This window comes from Leopardus geoffroyi, chromosome B3, assembly GCF_018350155.1.
Source record: "Leopardus geoffroyi isolate Oge1 chromosome B3, O.geoffroyi_Oge1_pat1.0, whole genome shotgun sequence".
NCBI lineage: Eukaryota > Metazoa > Chordata > Mammalia > Carnivora > Felidae > Leopardus > Leopardus geoffroyi.
This window is the reverse complement of record NC_059337.1, coordinates 142,052,384-142,070,617: the sequence shown is the minus strand read 5'-3', so window position 1 is coordinate 142,070,617 and position 18,234 is coordinate 142,052,384. Positions and strand designations below refer to the sequence as shown.

General features: G+C 59.9%; 1 protein-coding gene across 5 annotated transcripts in view; it reads left to right on the top strand.

Moving 5' to 3' along the window:
• The first annotated feature begins 3,154 nt into the window (after positions 1-3,154).
• The window catches only part of CCDC85C (coiled-coil domain containing 85C), a 78,911-nt gene continuing 63,831 nt past the window's right edge, over positions 3,155-18,234 (top strand). For 4 of the 5 annotated variants that reach the window (XM_045452049.1, XM_045452048.1, XM_045452046.1 and 1 more), the window contains exon 1: positions 3,156-4,188. In XM_045452049.1, coding sequence (XP_045308005.1) covers positions 3,384-4,188 — 805 coding nt within the window. In that variant the 5' untranslated portion in view covers positions 3,156-3,383. Of the gene's footprint in view, positions 4,189-18,234 lie in introns of all 5 variants that reach the window. The other variant, XM_045452047.1, reaches the window with a different exon arrangement.

Here is an 18,234-nt window from a genome sequence, read left to right as displayed (position 1 = left end):
GTGTCTGACTCCAGCTCAGGTCATGATCTCACAGTCCATGAGTTCGAGCCCCGCGTTGAGCTTTGTGCTGACAGCTCAGAGCTTGGAGTCTGCTTTGGATTCTGTGTCTCCCTCTTTCTCTGCCCCTCCCCTGCTCATGCTCTGTCTCTCTCTTTCAAAAATAAATAAAACATTAAAAAAAAAAAAAAAGTGCTCCCTTTATTGATAATAATTACGGTCATTTTTCCATGGGCCCTGATTTCTTAGGCATGGTGGCCTTTCAGCCCTACGTGGTGTCTTCCCCTGTTTTGGGGCCCCCCAGGGTGGGCAGAGAAGAAACCCCAGAGTCTGGCCCCAGACCTGTCAGCCACCATCACTTGTGCTGGCCTGCAGAAACACTCAGCTGCCACACAACCTTCCCCTGGCTGTCCCGGAGTCCTTGGGTGTCTACACGCCTCTGTACTCCGCCCATGAATTCACGCGGTGATCCGAGCTTCGTGGAGACAAGCAAGCCGACAGGAACCGACATTAAATCCTCAAAGAGCTAATGACCCCCTCTTATAGAGTGGTTATGATCATCACAGGAGGGCTGGCCTAGAGTCCTGGCTCATACTGAGTACAGGGTAAGTGGCCAGTGGTGGTGAGTATTATTCCTGTTGTTGCTGTTGCTAACTATCAGCCCCAGGGAGAGGCCACACACGCTTCTCCCCGCAGCTCACAGAGCCCTCCGAACCCTGGCTCCTAGCCTCACCTCCCTCTGACACCCCCCCTTTCGCAGCTCACCGTCACCTACTTCTGGGGTCCTGACTTATGTTGTTCCCTCCCCTGGGACTATCCCAACCCCTCTCCTCCCTCCTCCACAATCTGGCAAACTCCTACTCACTCTTCAAGATTCGACTCAGGGGGCCTGGTTGGCTCATTCCGTAGAGCCTAACCCAAGGTTGTGCAGATGATTGCATATACACATGCTTTTGTGTATAAATTCTTACCTAATTATTCTATGTGTGTTCAGTGAATCAATGAACAAAAAGTGGCCTTGGGGAAGTCATTTCCCTTCTGGGGCTCAGTTTCCTTATCTTCAAAATGAGGGGCTCAGATTCAATTGGTCACGTGCTGACGGGTCGTGCATTCACTCAGCAAAAGCATAGCTCAAAGCTATGCTCCTTGGAGTCATTCTCTCCCCACCACCCCCTCCTGAATATCTACCTGGAGAGAGGGGTGGATGGGTGGGGAATAAAGGACTGAATCTGGACCTCTCCAAACACCTCCCCCCTTCCCTTCTCCACATATGGGCTAGAGTGAGCCTCTTATAAAAGGTAAATCAGGTCATGTTGCCTGGTGCTAACCCCCCACTGCTTTCCCAGCTGCCCTAGAATCACGCATGATCTGGCCCCTCTGACCTCATCCCTCACCCCTTCCCTGGCCCATTCCCAGGCCCACTGGCCTTGCTTGGACAGGCCAGTAACAGGCCAACCCTAGGGCCTCTGCACTACTAGTCCCTCTGCCTGGAGTGCCCTTCCCCCTTATCTTTGTCCTTTCTGCTCAGGTCCCGGCTTAGATGCGCCTCCGGAGAGGTCCTCCTTGACCACGGGATCTAAAGTAACTGATTACCACTTTCTGTGACAGCAGCTGGTCCTAATCCCTACACAGCGCTTATTACAATCTCATGGTTATCTAGTGTTTATTATCTTCTCTCTAGTCCTCCTCACAGAGTGCAACGTCCCCCCAAAAGGGCAGTGACCTCTGCTGTCGTGCCCCGAGGAACCACCTCCCCGCCGCTGAGGGGGGGGGGGGGCGGGCAGGGAGGGCGTCTGAAACAGGACTGGTGTAGAGAAGGTGCTGGGTGCGCAGTTGTCCAACGAAGGGTTGAGCAACTGGAAATGGGGACATCAGCTGCTGCGCGGGCGCGCGCCGCAGGCCTTGGCGGCTCACAGTCGAGTGCGCGGGTTTTATCTCGTCGCGGGTCCCGGGGGAGGGACGCCCCCCTCCGACCAGCTAGCAGCAGGCGCGCCGTAAACACGCTACGGGGACGCGAGGATAAAGACACAGACTCACGGGCTGGCGGAACACCCGGGTGTCGGGCGAGGCTACCGGTGGGGAGGGGGTTCTGTGGCAGGCTCGGCGACCCCCCCGCCCTGGCGTTAAGGCCCCACTGGGAGATCTTCCTCTATCCTCTCAATGGTCTCCACCTCGGGAATTACGGACTCTGCCCTGAAGCCCGGGGTCTAGCCATCGGGTGGGCGGGGGAGTGGTGCTCTGAGCGCGTCTCCGGGCGGGGGGCAAGTTCCCGGTGCCCTCGCCCCCTCGGGGCAGCGAAGGGGGTACAGACCGTGCTCCGAGGCACGGCCGGCGAGGCCCCGGCCCTCTTGGGGCTCAGACGCAGGAGCCACAGCCCTGGGCTGGAGTGGAAACGCAGCCTCTGCAGGCTCCAGCAGGGGACAGGGGTGGAGATGGGGGCGGAGGAGTCGGGGGCTCGGAAGGGGACAAAGAGCCGCCCGGCCTCGGGGGAGAGCGACCTCCGAGTCAGAGTCCCATTGTTCGTCGTGTCTCCGACTACGCTGGACTCTGGTGCCCCCGGGAGGGAGAAGCGGAGCTGCCCTCCGCCTCTCGGGCATTTGTTTATTTGGGGCGGGGGAGGCCGGGCGGAGGACGCGGGCTTGGGAGGGGGCTCGGCGTCCATTTCCGCGCGTCTCCTTTAAGGAAAGCCCTGCCCTACCTTTCCCACCGTTCCCCTCCCCGCAGTCGTACCTGCATTTTAAAAGCGCCCTGTAGCCCGGGGATTGGCCGAGGCCGCGTCCTCCGGGCGCAGAAACTTGAACCTCCGGGAGGGGGGGGGGGGGTGGAAGCCGGGTGGCTGGACTGTACCATCTCCTCGGCGTCCCCCGCGTGCGCCCCGCCCCTCCCACACACCCCCGGGGAGGCCCAATCGGAAGGGCGGGAGGGCGGGACCGCGGCTCGAACGCGCCTCTGGCAGGGCGCCGGGCGGGCGGGCGCACGGCGCGGGGGGACGTCGGGGGCCGGGCGCGCCTCGGCCCGTCCCCTCGCTCCCCGCGGAGGCGGGGCCGGCCGGGGGCCCCGCCCCCTCCCCGCCCGGAGTGGGCGGGGCGGCCGGGGCTCCGGGAGCTGGGCCGGGGGCGGGCCTCCGCCTGCTTCGCCCGAACCCGGAGAGCGCCCGGCACGGCGGCCGCCGACGCAGCAGCGGTCCCAGCTCGCCGAGCCCCGAGCCCCCGCGGTTCACGGGCGGCCCGGGCGGACGCTGCGTGAGGGCGCGCGAGGTGGCGCGGGGCGGCCCGCACGCGCCCCCGGCCGCCCCCTGCCCGTGAGCGGACCGGCCCAGCGCAGCCCCGGCGCGGGGAGCGCCGGCCGGGCGAGGGCGCGGGCGATGCCGCGGTGACGGCCCCGCCATGGCGAAGCCCCCGGCGGCGGCGGCGGCGGCGGCGGCGGCGTCGGAGGAGCTGAGCCAGGTGCCGGACGAGGAGCTGCTGCGCTGGAGCAAGGAGGAGCTGGCGCGGCGGCTGCGGCGCGCGGAGGGCGAGAAGGTGGGCCTCATGCTGGAGCACGGCGGCCTGATGCGCGACGTGAACCGGCGGCTGCAGCAGCACCTGCTGGAGATCCGCGGCCTCAAGGACGTGAACCAGCGGCTGCAGGACGACAACCAGGAGCTCCGCGAGCTCTGCTGTTTCCTCGACGACGACCGGCAGAAGGGGCGCAAGCTGGCGCGCGAGTGGCAGCGCTTCGGGCGCCACGCGGCCGGCGCCGTGTGGCACGAGGTGGCCCGCTCGCAGCAGAAACTGCGCGAGCTCGAGGCGCGCCAGGAGGCCCTGCTGCGTGAGAACCTGGAGCTCAAGGAGCTGGTGCTGATGCTGGACGAGGAGCGCGCGGCGCTGGCGGGCGGCGCGGGCGGCGCGGGCGGCAGCGGCGGCGGCGGCGGCGTCGCGGGCTCCCGAAGCTCCATCGACAGCCAGGCCAGCCTGAGCGGGCCGCTGGCGGGCGGCGCGGCGGGCGCGGGGGCCCGCGACGTGGGCGACGGCAGCAGCACGTCCAGCGCGGGCAGCGGAGGCAGCCCGGACCACCACCACCACGTCCCGCCCCCGCTGCTGCCCCCCGGGCCGCACAAGGCTCCCGACTGCAAGGCAGTAGCCACGCGCAGGTCCCTGGACGACCTGTCCGCGCCACCGCACCACCGAAGCATCCCCAACGGCCTGCACGGTAAGGACCGCGCGGGTCCGGGAGCCCGGGTCTCAGGCCCACGGCCCCTACCCCCAGGGTGGGTCGCCACTTCAGACTCCTCCTCCGGCTGGTATCCATACTCTGGGCTGGGGGGATGCCGCATCCACGCGCAGTGGGGCTTTGGGTGGTGTTTTTCTGGGCACGGGATGGAGGCGTGGCCCTGCCCAGCTTCCGAATGCGGGGCCGAGCCGGGCCGGGGTCCCAGCGGACCCCAGAAAAGTTTCCCTCCTGTGGAACTGTCAGTGTTGGTGCATGGCGCTGCAAGGCTGGCTAGGGACGCCTCATCCCAGCCTGGAAATCCTTGTCCAGGGGCGGGAAGTTTAGGGTGGGCGGGGAGAAAGAAAAAGCCTCTTCCAGTACAGCTGAATTTCCCGTCTCATTTGGGGCAGCAGGCAACCCCAGACCTGGGCAGCATCCACGTGCGTGCCCACCGGAATTGCAGCTGGGCTCCTCTCGCTGCCTTGGTGGCTGAGAAAGAGCCGGGCAGTGCGATGCGACTCCCAGGCAGCTGGGGCCAGGGGCCCCCGGGGCTGAGAGCCTTTCTGGTGTGCCATCAGTCCTGGACTCAAGGAGGAGGGACCTTCCTGAACCGAGACTCTAAGGCTTTCCAGAGGGATATGTGCTTGGAATGGATCCTGGCTTTTCTCCTCTGCCTACCTCTGTGCCTTTATCTGTGGAATGGAGTTTTCCTCCGTCTTGTGGATCTGAGGTGGAGATAAAGCTCCCCCAAGGGATTTGTAAACTGTGGGTCGCCGTGCAGGAAGTGTAGTAGTGGTAGGTGGCCCGGGTGTGGGTGGAGGACCTTTGGCCTCAGGAAAGCTCAGCTACTGTCTTCCACGGTGGCCCGGTGGCTGCTGGGCCCCCAGCTTGAGCAGCGGCTTCTGTTCCCAGCGCTCTGATCCGTGGCTCTCCCTGTCTCCTCGTTCTTCCACATTTTTGGTGGCTTGGCTCCCAGTTGTGGTGGCATTGTGCTGCCTGAACTATTTGCCTGAAGGTGGAGATTAAACAGCCCTTTCTGGTTTTCTTTGAAGGCTTTCCTAGTTCAGAGAAAATGTGTCTGGGCTTTAAATGACTGTCCTTCCCCAGAGTAACGCCTGAGTGGAGGAGGGACGCTCCCTCTCTGGTTTGATGGGGGCCAAGTGGCCTCTGTGGGTGTTGGGGTGGGCACTGGCCACATGGAGGTGGGGAGAGCTAGCACAGCACAGTTTTTCCTTTATTTACCTTCGGAGCCTGCCAGTTCAGAGCAGGACTGGGTTGAGAGGGATATTTTGTTACTGATTAGCAACTCAGGTTTCCCTTTGTAACTCTGTACCCACCCCCATTTCCCACCCCAGCCTGCTGCTTAAGGCCAGTGGGTGGATTAATTTGTCGCGGTTTCTTGGATCTAGGGACTCAGGAGTCCCAGCCTCTCTGGCCTTGCCGCCTTGGGCGCCTTGGGAGGGGCAGATTTCTGGGCCTCAGTTTCTCCCAAGTGCAGGGAGGGATCGCTGCAGCCGTGCGGCTGGGAAATGAAACGTTTCTGGTTTTCAGCTGCGTCATCAATGACACTTGGGAAAGAGTGGCCCTGAGCACACTGCACCGAAGTGCTGGGTGCTGCTGTGTGCTTGCAGGGAAGTTCTGTCCTGCTTTGGACACAGAGACGCGGCCCCTGCCTGGCTCAGTGTTCAACCATAGCGGTGGATGATGCCCGAGCCGGGGACCAGGGGGTGCGTGGGAGCTGAGGTGTAGAGTTTCCTGCAGAGTCCGCCCCCCCCGCCCCCCCCCAGCCCCCAAGTCCCAAGCTCTCTGGGAACAGGCGAGCCACAGATCTTGTGGCAGGGCTCTGTGTTAGGTGAAACACAAATTCAGCAAATACTTTCACTGGCTTCAGCTGCAGACAGGTTGGTGTTTACTTTTGTCTCTTGAAGTTCTGCGTGGCCTTGAGATAAATTCTCCCAACAATGTGAATAGGATGCCTGGAAACAAGGAAAGTCCCTTCTCTTAAAAACTACTTTTCTGGGGGCGCCTGGGTGGCGCAGTCGGTTAAGCGTCCGACTTCAGCCAGGTCACGATCTCGCGGTCCGTGAGTTCGAGCCCCGCGTCGGGCTCTGGGCTGATGGCTCAGAGCCTGGAGCCTGTTTCCGCTTCTGTGTCTCCCTCTCTCTCTGCCCCTCCCCCGTTCGTGCTCTGTCTCTCTCTGTCCCAAAAATAAATAAACGTTGAAAAAAAAAATTAAAAAAAAAACCAAAACTACTTTTCTGGGGGCACCTGGGTGGCTCAGCTGGTTGAGCATCCGACTCTTAATTTCGGCTCAGGTCATGATCTCACCATTGTGAGATTGAGCCCGTGTCAGGCTCTTTGCTGGCAGAGTGGAGCCTGCTTGGGATTCTCTTTCTCTCTCTCTCTCTCTCTCTCTGCTCCTCCCCTGCTCACTCTCTATCTCTTAAAGATAAACTGCCTTTCTGTGCTCGGATCTGTAGTTTTACGTGGGGGGCCGGGGCTGGAGGAGATGGGAAAGATAAAAAGCCTCAGTCTGGGTGGTGGAGACAGTGCGGTGGAGACTGGGCTTCTGCCTTACATACTTGGTCTCTGTTCATCCTCATGAGGACCCTGGGAAGCAGTATTAGCCCCATTTTCAGACGAGCAAGTGGAGGCTGAGAGAGGTTCTGAGCATTGTCTGGGAAAGCAGTGGAGATTGGAAGTGTCTTAGCACCAGTTACCTGGTGGGGGGAGGCTGCAGGGGGAGGTGTGGGTTGCCGGGCGGGGGTCGTCCACGGCTCAGGCCAAGTGAGGGCCGTCCTGCCAGGACTCTTAACAGACATTGTTGACTCGCGACCCTGGTTTGCTCTCGTTTGACATTCTGGGAAGTGTCACTTCCTTATCGGTGACCACAGAGCAGATGGTTGATAACCCTATTACCCGGAGGGGTCAGACTGTCTTCATTCGAATCTGCCTCCTCCTGGTCTCTGGGACAAGTTACTTAACTTCTCTGAGCCTCTCTCTGCTTTTCTGCAAAGCGGGGCAAAACCCAGAGCATCCCCTTTATCCATCGAGGTCGAGGGAGGTCAGGATCTGCACACAGTGAGTCTCTGCAGTTGTCCGAATCCTTGTGCTGTGTATTTCTTCCCAGGCTCCTCATGAAAAAACAAAAGGGACCCCTTTGCAAAGGGGCCTGCCAGGCAGACTTTGGTGTTCTCTTCAAAACTCTGCTGTTTAGACAGCTCGCCTGGACCTTTGAGACCATAGCACCTGCTCAGATGGGGACTGTGGCCCTGTAGTTACCTTGGAAGTAGCCGGGTGCCTGCAGCCGGGGTCAGGGTGTGGGGGGGGGGGGGATGCCCAGGAAGGCTGCTGTGGCCCACCTGATTCCTGGCTGCCCTTGGCTGGGTGGGGCCTGGCAGCCCAGAATGCATATGCAAACAGGCCTTTTTCCCAGGTTGTTTTTGACCAAGGTCTGGGCTGTGCTGATTGAAGTCCGGACTGGAATGTTCTTTGCTGTACTCATGCGGGGCAAATGAGGTAGGAGAACCCCAAACTCAAGAAAGTCATATTTGCCCCCTTGAACTGATAACTTTCAAGCAAAAGCATTTTCTTTTATCTTTAAAAGAATTTTTTTAATGTTTATTTTTGAGAGGGAGAGAGAGAGAGACAGAGTGAGTGGGGGGAGGGGCAGAGAGAGAGAGACAGACAGACAGAATCTGAAACAGGCTGCAAGCTCTGAGCTGTCGGCACAGAGTCCCATGAGGGGCTTGAACTCAGGAACAGCTAGATCATGACCTAGGCTGAAGTCAGACTGAGCCACCCAGGCGCCCTCAGACAAAAGCATTTTCAACAGTTTCCCTCCCACCCCTCCCCCACCCTTGCTTCCCCCCCCTCCCCCCAAGTCCCTGTATCCACATCCTGCCCTCCCCAGGCACACCCTTGCCCATTCCCCTTTAACTAACCTAGGGAAATCAGGACCTCCGGCAGCCTTTGTATGGGCCCTGTTTACTTTGAAAAGTTTGGGTGAAAAATTTCAGCTTCTCAGAATAAGATGGATTTATTCTCCTGCTTGTGTTTTTTGTTGATTTCGAGGGAGGATGGAGTGAGGGTGGTCTGGACCTTGAAAAAAGGCCCTGAATAGGTCTTTTATTAGGGGCCTCCCAGCTCAGTACCTCCTGGGCAGGATCACTAAGAAGACGGCTTTTCCTCCACCCAGCTAGGTCTGGGAGCAAAGGTCAGCGAAGACAATGGGGTGGGTTAGATTAGCCTTTCCCCCTCCCTCCCCAACCTGACCCTGACCTTCCATCCGGGGCCTTGGGGTGTCAGGTCCCCAGGGCCAGGCACAAAAGGAAGGCTGACCCTAAGAGGCTTATTGGTAGGTGGCCCTGGGGAAGGCCAGGGTGTCCCCAGCACTTTACAGTTTACCAGAAAGACCTTCCCAGCCCTGACTCCATTATGCTCAGAGCCCCCAAATGGTCCCATATTGTAGATGGGGAAACTGAGGCTTGGAGAGGAGCGGTGACTTGCTCCAGGTCCCACGCGACCGCTTGGGGGACCTAGGGTCCATGTTGGGTCTCCTGTGTCAGAGTCTGGGCCTGCCACTCTGTGTGTGCTGTCCCTTGGCCCGGGACGTTCTGTCTCTGTCGGGCTAGGAGAGACTCCCATGGGAGGCCCCACCAGCAATGGAAGGCCTCCAAGAGCTTGGTCCCTGGCAGATGGACACAGGGCCGGGGGCAGCTCCAGAGCCTAGACCTGTGTAGCAAAGGTGTGGCACCTCTTCTGGGGAAGCCAGACCCGCTGCCTCATCCCTGCTCTCCTGTGTGCCTGTGTGAGCCAGCACGGCTCATGGAGATCCGTAAAACGGGGGGTGTGGGCACAGTGCAGGCTTCTCTTCGCGGGGAGTCCTTCCTCGCTTCTTGTGTTTTCCTTCCCTCGCGTCTCTCCCAGGCTGGCCTCCCCTCTGCCGTGGTGACCCCACCAGACCCCCTCACCGTGGCCCGGCCTCCGAGCCCCTGGCACACAACTTGGGTTATGATATTGTCCCCAGAGCAGCATGATTAGCGAGGAAATCCTCTGCTGCTCGTAATCTGCCTTTTCCACCCGTGGGGATTTTCCACCCCATGCTTGTCGGTGTCATCAGCACAGAGAACTGGACGCCTGGGACCTTAGGCGAGTTCCGGAACCTTTGTGGGCCTCTGTTTTCTCATCTGCAAAGTGGGAGGCTGTTACCAGCCTTTGGGTTGAGGGGAGCGGGGGGCACAGTGAGGCGTGGGAACTGTGTGACGTGACCGTCTTCCACCGGTTAGTTCTTCTCCCCCCACCCCCCGGCTGGAGCACTCAGTGCCCGGTGAAGCCTCACCTTGCCACCTGCTCACTGAGCCCCTAAGCCTCAGTTTCCTCACCCGTCCTGAGGATGGTAACACCCTGGTCCCAGAGCTGGGCCTCCAAGGGTGGGTTCGGCGGCCTTCCACTGTCACCCGGACCCCTGCAGATTTGCCGCCTCGGGGGGGGGGGGGGACGGGGGACCCCTGCCACGTGCTTGCGAGGACAGCCTTGTACCCGCCTCTCATCAGAGCCAAGTGAGCCCTTGCCTAGTTGGACACAAGGGAGACAGCATTTCAGCAGGAATACGGCAGCATGAGGTCCGCAGGTGGGTCTGACCGCCAGTGCCCAGAGCCCGGGAGGAGCTGGGGCAGCCCTGGGTCTGGACGCCTCCTCCGGTGAACTGAAAGAACTGAAACGTGGAGCCCAGAGAAGAAGAGCCTCGGGGCCGCGTTGCTGCTGCTGTAGGGCAGGGAGGGCTGTCAGCCCAGGGGGTGCTGTGTCCAGCCTCTGGGGGAGGGAGCCCCACGGTTGCAGCCATCCAGCCTTTGGCGCCCACGGAGACAAGGACCGAGAGGTCCAGGAGGACCCCGGTGGCTCTGGAGGTGGGCGGCTCCCCAGCGGGGGAGGTGTGCCGGCCACAGCCTGGAAACCGGGTAAAGGGCGTTTCTGACCCCACTGCAGCGGGATACCCCCGACAGCTCTGGGGGTGCGGTTGCGTGAGTGGAGAACAGCGGGTAGAGAAGAGTGGAGAATATTTGGGGGGCAGAAGGGCGGGGCCGGGTTGTTGAGAGAGTTTGCCCTTCAAGCAGGAAGGACGACACGGGCACACGTTTATTGAGTGGTTACTCTGAGTTATGGGTGCCACGCACACGGTGATTCATGTGGTCTGGCTCGGGGCGTGGCAATTCCGTCGCATTCATCCGGTGGCTGTCATGGCGGGGCTGGGGACAGCAAGGGAGGAAGCCTGGAGCCTCCAAGGTGGCCATGGTGATAGTGGCCACAGGAGAGAACCTTCCCTGCAGGTTCTCAGACCGGGAGGGTCTGCTCCAAAGCAAGGCTTTGGCCCAGCCCCTGTCTTCCTCCTTGTGACTTCTAGGGTCAGGCAGTCCTGAGCTGGTGGGGGCTTGCCCTCCCTTGGCTGTGGCCTTGTTCCGAATCCGCTCATGGAAAAGGCACAGCCCACTGCCACTCTCTGCCCACGCCTACAACCTGGGTGCCCAGGAGCCATGCAGGGATGATTCTGGCATTTCAGAGCTGGGAAGCAGGCAGTTCCGTCTTCCTGGAGCCGGGTGACAAGGGTGCCCAGGTGCCATCCCCAAAGGCTTGGTGACAGAACAAGCTTGTCTGCTAAAGGGGTGGGATGCTCCTTTGATGGTGAAAAGTCAGGAATGGTCCCCCTCCTGGTAAGCGCCTAGAACTTGCTGCTGTCACACATTCCCCTGCTACTGTCCCGTGCCCGCGTGCGTTGGCAGGGGCGGGTGGGTGGAGGGCTCTGGGGCAGGTTTGGAGCTGGGTCACCCAGTAGTGGTGGATGCCTGCTCTTGAACGAGTCCTTGTAATGGTCCCCAGCTCTCCAGGGAGCAGGGCAGAAAGCTCAGGAGTTTTATTGATTTGCCTGTAAATGTTCTTGGGCTCACCCTGTGCGTGGTGTTTGAACAGGGGGTGTGGAGCACTGTGGATTCTCTATTTTTTATCTATTAAACTATTCAAAAAATTTTTAAAGTGTTTTTATTAAAAGCTTTTTGTTAATGTTTATTTTTGAGAGAGAGAGAGAGAGATGGAGTGTGAGTGGGAGAGGGGCAGAGAGAGAGGGAGACCCAGAATCCGGAGCGCCCCTGTGTATTCTTTAAGTGGGGAGCAGGAGAAAGGGAAGGGATGTTGCTGTGTAAAGGTTTGTTAAGTGGACCACTAACAGATGACTCTGGGTCCCCTAGGGAAAGCCCATCAGAAAAGGTCACAGCTGGAATTGCCTACAGCCTGAAGAAAAACCCAACCCAGGGACTTGGGGAGGGGAGTGCAGGTGCAGTGGGAGGGGCTTCACAGATCCCACCTGCCCCAGCTTGTCCACTACCCAACCCCCAGCCCTGCCCTCCCCAGTCACCCTCCATCCCCCTGAACCAGATGTGCCTGGGCGCCAGGTGTTCCTTCTGCCAAGCCTAGACTCTTCCCTGGTCTCTTCTGCTTGTACTAACCTGCTGCACCTTTGGGGCTCAGCTTAGCTCCTGATCTTAGCCACCCCCTCTGCTGAGCTGCTAGCACCCCGAAGGGGTTGAAAGCCCAGGCGCTTCTGGGACTGAAAGGGGCATGATGAAAAAATCACATCAGGCAGAGAGGGCCACCTGGGCACGTGTGGCCGGGCAGGTTCCAAGGCCTTGTGGACTGGAGCTCCTGCCCGCCACCCCCCCCCCCCCCCCCCCCCCGCCATGCCCACACCTGACCCCGTATGACTTGCCACACCCCCTCTGAGCCTTTTCCTCAGCAAAGCTGGGTTCCCAGTGGGGCCCAGCAGGCCTTCTCCTTGCTGTGGGAGCCGGGAGGCTCTTAGCACCATGCCAGGCGTGTTTAAGTTCCACTCAAAAGACAGTTTTGGAACCTGCCCCTCTGTGCCAAGGCTGTGAGTCAAGAGGACCAGGGTCCTGGCCACACAGGCTCTGAGATAGACAGATGATGGACTGGGGGCCCCAGCTCTGTGTGGCCGAGCCCTGGGGCGGGTCCCCTTTCCCTTCCAGCTCTCTGCCAGTGCCTTAGGACTCCCGGCAGTTTGTCAGAGGTTTCCGGCTTTCCCAGGCACGGCATTTCCTCCGCCCTGAGATACCATCAGTCGCAGATGCCCTGTGCACTTAACAACGGCTTTTGTAGGGAGGGGAAGACCCTACAGTGAACGCACACATTCGTTCTAGGAAGCACCCCACATTGTAACAGAAACGGGAAGGTGCTCGTCTTTGAGTTCAGGAAACAGCAAATGGCAAAGGCCTCCGGCTGATGGGGAAGCTGGAAGGAAAGGGCCACAGACCCCCGTCATCAGTGGCCCCGTCAGCTGACGTGCTCCCCACATCTGGGGATTTGGGGGCACAATGTGCCACCCAGCACCGTTCTGTGCCTCGGACCACACAGACACAATCAGCGGCTTCCGCCCACTTCTGACCCCACTGTGTGCAAGTGACAGCCTTCTCTCCAGGCCCTCATTTTCTCATTTGAAAGATGGGGGGCTTGGGTGGACTGTGTTGAGAGTCCCAGAGACCCTAGCCTTCTCCAGCCCCCTGACTCAGTTTCTACAATGGACAGAGGCTCAAGGGAAGGGCCTCCTGCCTGTCTTCGGTCGTCTTGGTGGTTTTGTGCCAGGTCCGGTGGTTGGTGCTCAGCTTGGGGCAAGTCTCACAGTTGAGCACCTGGGGTGACAGAGGTGCCCTGTCCAGCACTGGTTGAGGCTGAGACTCCTGCCCGGCCAGCCTGTTTTCGTGCAGGGCCGATGGGATTACCTCCCTTTGCCATCCGATCTCCTCTTCTGAGGCTAGGTAACGGGTTTGGCGCTGGGAGACCATGCTGGGTCCCAGTGCCCCGGTGTGGGGTTGGCTCGGGACAAGGTGAGGTTTCCTTGTGGGGCAGTCCTGTCTCTGCCTGGTCCACAGCCTCCTCCCCCCACTGGCATGCTGTGGGTGCTCCGTGTACATCGGGAGAGGACTGGGGGTGGGGGGAGGCACCTCACGATGTGACCCTCTTGTTGCTTTAAATGTACTTTGGCCACCTGCCCCTCCCCCCAACCCCATTTGCTCCATTTGGCACCAAATGGCCTTCAGTTACTTTAGGAAAAAAAAAAAAAAAAAAAAAAAACAACCCTCCCCCTTGAGGGTGGGGGCTCGCATACTCTCCCTTCCCTGTCTCCCTTAACAAATTACCAAAAAATACACGCTTTTACCGGTGGTTCCTAACCGTGGCTGCGTATTAGGTATCGCTCGGGGAACTTTAAACAATGCCAGTGCCTGGACCTGCCCCCAGGGATGGGCCCAGTTGGTTCTGGAGGCTTCAGTGGTTGGGCAGGCTTCCCTGGGCATTCTGCTGGGCAGCCGGAGCCCTGTGGGAAGCTCAGGAGAAAAGCCACTGGGCCTGCTGGGGCCGCCCAAGCTTAAGATGGCCTGTCAGCAGGTGGGCCAGGGGCAGCCGCTGCCCCATGCTGAGGCGGCTGGGGCGGCTGGGGCGTCGCAGAGCCTGGCCGATTGGGGTGGGGAGGCTGGTGTCAGCTCCTGTTAGCAGGAAGGGAGAGAGAGGCCTGCTTGTGTCTCCCTTGCTGACCTTTGCTGTGTGGATGCCCTGGGTGGCGGCGGGGGGTGTGGGGGGGAGCTGCCTGGCAGGAGCGGGAAACTGGGTGTGAAGCTGGATGTGCATTTCCAGCCCTGGATGCACTAGACTTGCTCCCCTCCTCCTGTATCGGGCTGCCAGGCGTGGCCTTCAGCACCCCCACTGTGGGGTGCTGGCCCACCCCCGATGGGCTTGGGGGCCTCTTTAGGCTGCATTCGAGGGGACAGATGCAGGCAAGGCCTTGTGGCACTGACATCACCTCTATGGAGAAGCGTCGACCCATTTCCAAAAATAGCCCATCCCCTGTCAGGGGAAGCGTCTCTTTGTCTCCCCAAATCAGTCTTTCCGTCTCCCGGGCTGTAAGGCAATAAGGAGGCACGCTCTTGTCTTGGAATCAGAGGCTCCCGGAGCACCCGCCCCCCGCCCCCCACAAGGGCCTGATTGTGTACGGGCCCTGAATGTGCCCGCCTGTCACCGAGTGAGCGCGGCACCGGCTCCTCTGCCTAATGAGCCCGCTCTGGGAGTGGCCCTTTGTGGTGGGTTCCGGCTGCCTGTGCCAGAGCTCTCAGAAGGCTCCATTTCCCGGCTGCCCAGCGTCCCTCGTAGCTGCGGGGACAATGGGACGCTCCCCGCCTGCCCTTTCTCCTTTTTTCTGTCTTTTCCGTATTTTCTGGAGTGTGCACACCCCACTTTTATACCTGGACAGCAAATTGAACAGTGACTTTGTCCCTGTCTCAGCGCCGTCTGTCCTGGCTGGCCGGGACGCCCTCCTCTCTCCCTCCTTTCCCAGCCCCTCCTGTGGGACCTCCCTGCACCATTGTCTCCTTCCTCTTGTGCTCCTTCCCCTGCAAACAGGCTCATGTTTCCTAGTCCAAAGCAGTGAACAAAATCCTCTCCCTTCTGTCATCCTGCCTGCCCCCCCCTCCACCCCAGCCCCAGGCCGGCCTGCCTCCTCCCCACCCCCCACTGGCTGCTTCTTGGTCCCCGGCAGGCCTGCCCTGGAAAGGTGACTCTGGCTTTGCCCAGTGGCCTCTTGTCCTGATGTGTGGGTGGTGTTTGATGCCCACTCTGGGCTTGTTTTCTAGAACAGGGTGGGCTGCTTACCTCCATCTTCTCTGATAGGAGCTTCTGGCTCTCCGACCCCACCTGTGCTGCGCTAAGCCCCCTAGTCTCTCTGTCACCTCTTGCTGCTGTCTTGAGCCTGGGCTTCCAGTGGCCTACCAGTCACCATCCCATCGACTCTGTTCTTTGGGTTTGGGTCCCTTCCTCCCTCACCTGTGTGCCCGTAGCCTCTGCCTCACCGGTGGCCACCCTGCTCCAAGGTTTCCTGGCTCGAGCCCCGAGCTGCACTGGCCACAAGTGACTGCTTCAGTTCCGTTTAATTAAGATTAAGTACCATGGAAAGTTTCAGTTCCTGAGTCACCTTAGCCCCCTTGCAAGTGCCTTGCACCTGTTGACAATGCAGAAAAGGAATCTTTCTGTCATTCTAGAGAGTTCTCTTGGGCGGTGCTGATTCAGACAGCTCCTCGCTGGGCCGTATGACTTTTCACTTGGCCCCAGAAGGAAGCGCTGATGCTTGAGCATGGTGTTGGGGCTCCCTCCTGTCCCCCCTCTGCATCCTTCAGGGATACAGTGGGCCCGCGGGGCTGCCGCTGGCAGGATCGCTCTTTCCTAACTCCTGTACCCGCCCAAATCCTGCCCTTCCTCTGAGGCTTGGGGCAGCCCCGGGAGGTGGCCAGTCATGGGATGTGTGACCAGCTGCTCTTGTCTACTTGGAATCCTTGAGCCAGGATCCTGGTGGTGGCCCTACAGCCCTGGAAGCCACTGCAGCTGGTGGCCTTACGCATGGGTTCACATGCGTGTGCAGGAAACCCAAGCTCCGAGAGGCCACACGGCTCCAGGAGGCTCTAGAGGTCTCCCTGCAGAGCCCAGCCACCAGCTTCTTATCCTCAAAACGAGGCCAAGAGGCCTGCAGGATCAGGAAACAAAGAAAATGGCTTTTAAAACAGTGGAGTGGAGTGGGGCGGGGCCGGGCAGGGTGGCAGCGTGGAATGGACTTAGGCCAGCCGCTGTTCCCTCCTGTCCCCTCCCCTCCATCTAGGGAGCTTTCTGGAGAGGCTGCTCACCTGCCCGGGCTTGGTTAACCAAATTTGAGCCGTTGATTCCCGCGGCTGTGGCCATGGCCGTGGCCGTGGCAGGTAGCAGGCCGCCTCATCACCTCAACTCTTGCGCTTAAATGAGCTGCCTGTGTCCAGCTGTGGGTCATTCCTGCGGCCAGTCCCTGGCAGGTGCGACCACGGGTGCCACACCTCGGGCTCTGGGGTTGGCCTCGTGGCTCGCTGTGCCTCCTCGTGCCCTTGCCACGCTTGTCCTGGTCCACACCCCCGCTGGTGTGTGTAAGCTGGTGGGTGGAGGTGGTCAGGGTGATACTGGTGTGATCACAGCCGGGTGGAGCTCTCTCTCTTGTCCCCTGCGAGGGCCTCACCCTGGAATGAGGGGCTGATGTTCTCCCTTCTCTGACCTTGGGGGCCGGGAGGCTCAGAGGAGAGCTCCTGGTAAGCCGTCCTACTCCGGTAATGCAGACGGTGTGGACGTAGGAGTTATGGCAGGTGGAGGATCCCTGACGTCGGTAACCTGGAGGTTCCCCGAAGACCTGCTGCTGCCTTCCCTGCCCCCCTGAGGGCATGTCCTGTGAGCCTGGGTCCTGCTGAGGGCAGAGGGCGGCTCCCGGAGAGTGATCAGGATGCCCTGGCGGTGCTCCCTGCCCTCCCCACCCTGAGGGTGGTCTGAGCCTGGCGCCTTTCATCTTGCCCTTCCCTCCACAGAGACCTTAATCCCTTTCTGCGGAGTTAAGACCTTGCTCCAGTGAGTGCCAGCCAGGTTGTGGACGGCGTGATCCGCTCCCCAACGTGTGGTGCCGACGTGCTGTGGGAAACGCCGACGGAAAGACCCCTTGTTTCTGGTGCAACCCAAAGTCTGGGCGTGAGGGAGGGCAGAGGGGGAGCAGCCGGCCCCCCTGGCTCTGCCGCCTTCTCCCCTGAAACTTTGGCCCAAGCAGGCACCCTGGAACCTCCTGGCCTGGGACTTTATTTTAGGAGGGAGATGTCTCTTCTGGCCCCTCAGCAGCCCCCACTGCCTTCAGGATCAGCTTTGCCCTCTCCCCTGTGCTGACCTGTCCGCAGGTGCATTCACCAGGGTCCATGGCAGGGTTCAGGAACCCCCGGGGCCCCTGAAATGACTGTGTACTCGTGCATTTTTCCTGGGACGTGACCCATAGCTTTTAGAGTGGTCCACAGCCCCAGGAAAGACCAATAACCACAGTAGGAGAGTTCGTGAAGTTCCTCCATGAAGCCTTCAACGATAACAAGAACCACAAGGTGAACATAATGCTTGCTCATGATCAGGCAGCTGCACACAGGACACAGCAGTGTCGGGGGAGATGGAAAGGTCTTCCTCAGCTGACTGGGCGTCCCGGACACCCGACAGTCTCGGCTTGTGTCCGTCATCTGGCAGGTTTGGATGGCAAGCTCTGTGCCCGCCCCTGGCCGCCCTCCGTCTTTAGAGGTCACCACTTACACCTTCTTCCTGAAGCGGTTTGTGTTTATGTGTTAGGATCGTGCAGGTGTTTTCATGTAAATCTTTTTGGCTTCCTGGACTTCTCCCTCCTCGTGGTTTCCTTTCTGCCTTGATTTCTGCCTGAGCCTCAGTTTACCTACCTGTACGATGAGGCAGTTGGACCAGGTCTTCAGAGACTCAGAGATCCTGGAAGGACTTGGTGAAGTTCTAGGTGCCTGGGTCATCTCCGGGCGCAACCTGGCCCCTTCGCGTGCAGCCAAACCAGTGCCACTTGGTTGGTTTATTTGTTTGCCTGGTTTTTGCTGCTCTGGGGCCTTGAGGACCCATAGTGGTCCAGTTTCTAGCCTCTGGCCCTCACTGTGCGAGTGCTTGCCCAGGTGGGGGAATGATCTGACCCAGAATCAGGAGGCGGCAGCCAGGAGGGATCGTTTGCCACTCTCCCCCTATAGGGAGATCATTTGGCAGCCCGTCCCCCTATAGGTCTCACCTGCCGCGTCCCCGAGGCCTCCAGGCACAGCAGCCGTTGCCAGCGGGAGCAGAATAAAAACAGGGAAGTCTTCTAATTTTCTTCTTTTCAGTTGCAACCTTGATCCCTCCTCCCTCCTCCTACAGACCAGGCCTCTGGTGACTTTTGAATAGGTCTGCAGGCTCCCTTTTTCCCTGGCTAAATATACTTGCATTGGTGTCTTACTTGCCTTGATGAAAATGGCAGCTTGGAAGCATCCAGGGAGGCCCAGGAGTGAGGAGGGGGTGATTGGGGCACTGGACTGACCCAGCCAAGGACGTCTGACTTTGAAAGGTGTTCATTTACTCGCATGCTGGCCGGTGCTTTCTGCATCCTGGGTACCAGTGGTGTGGAGTGGCTTC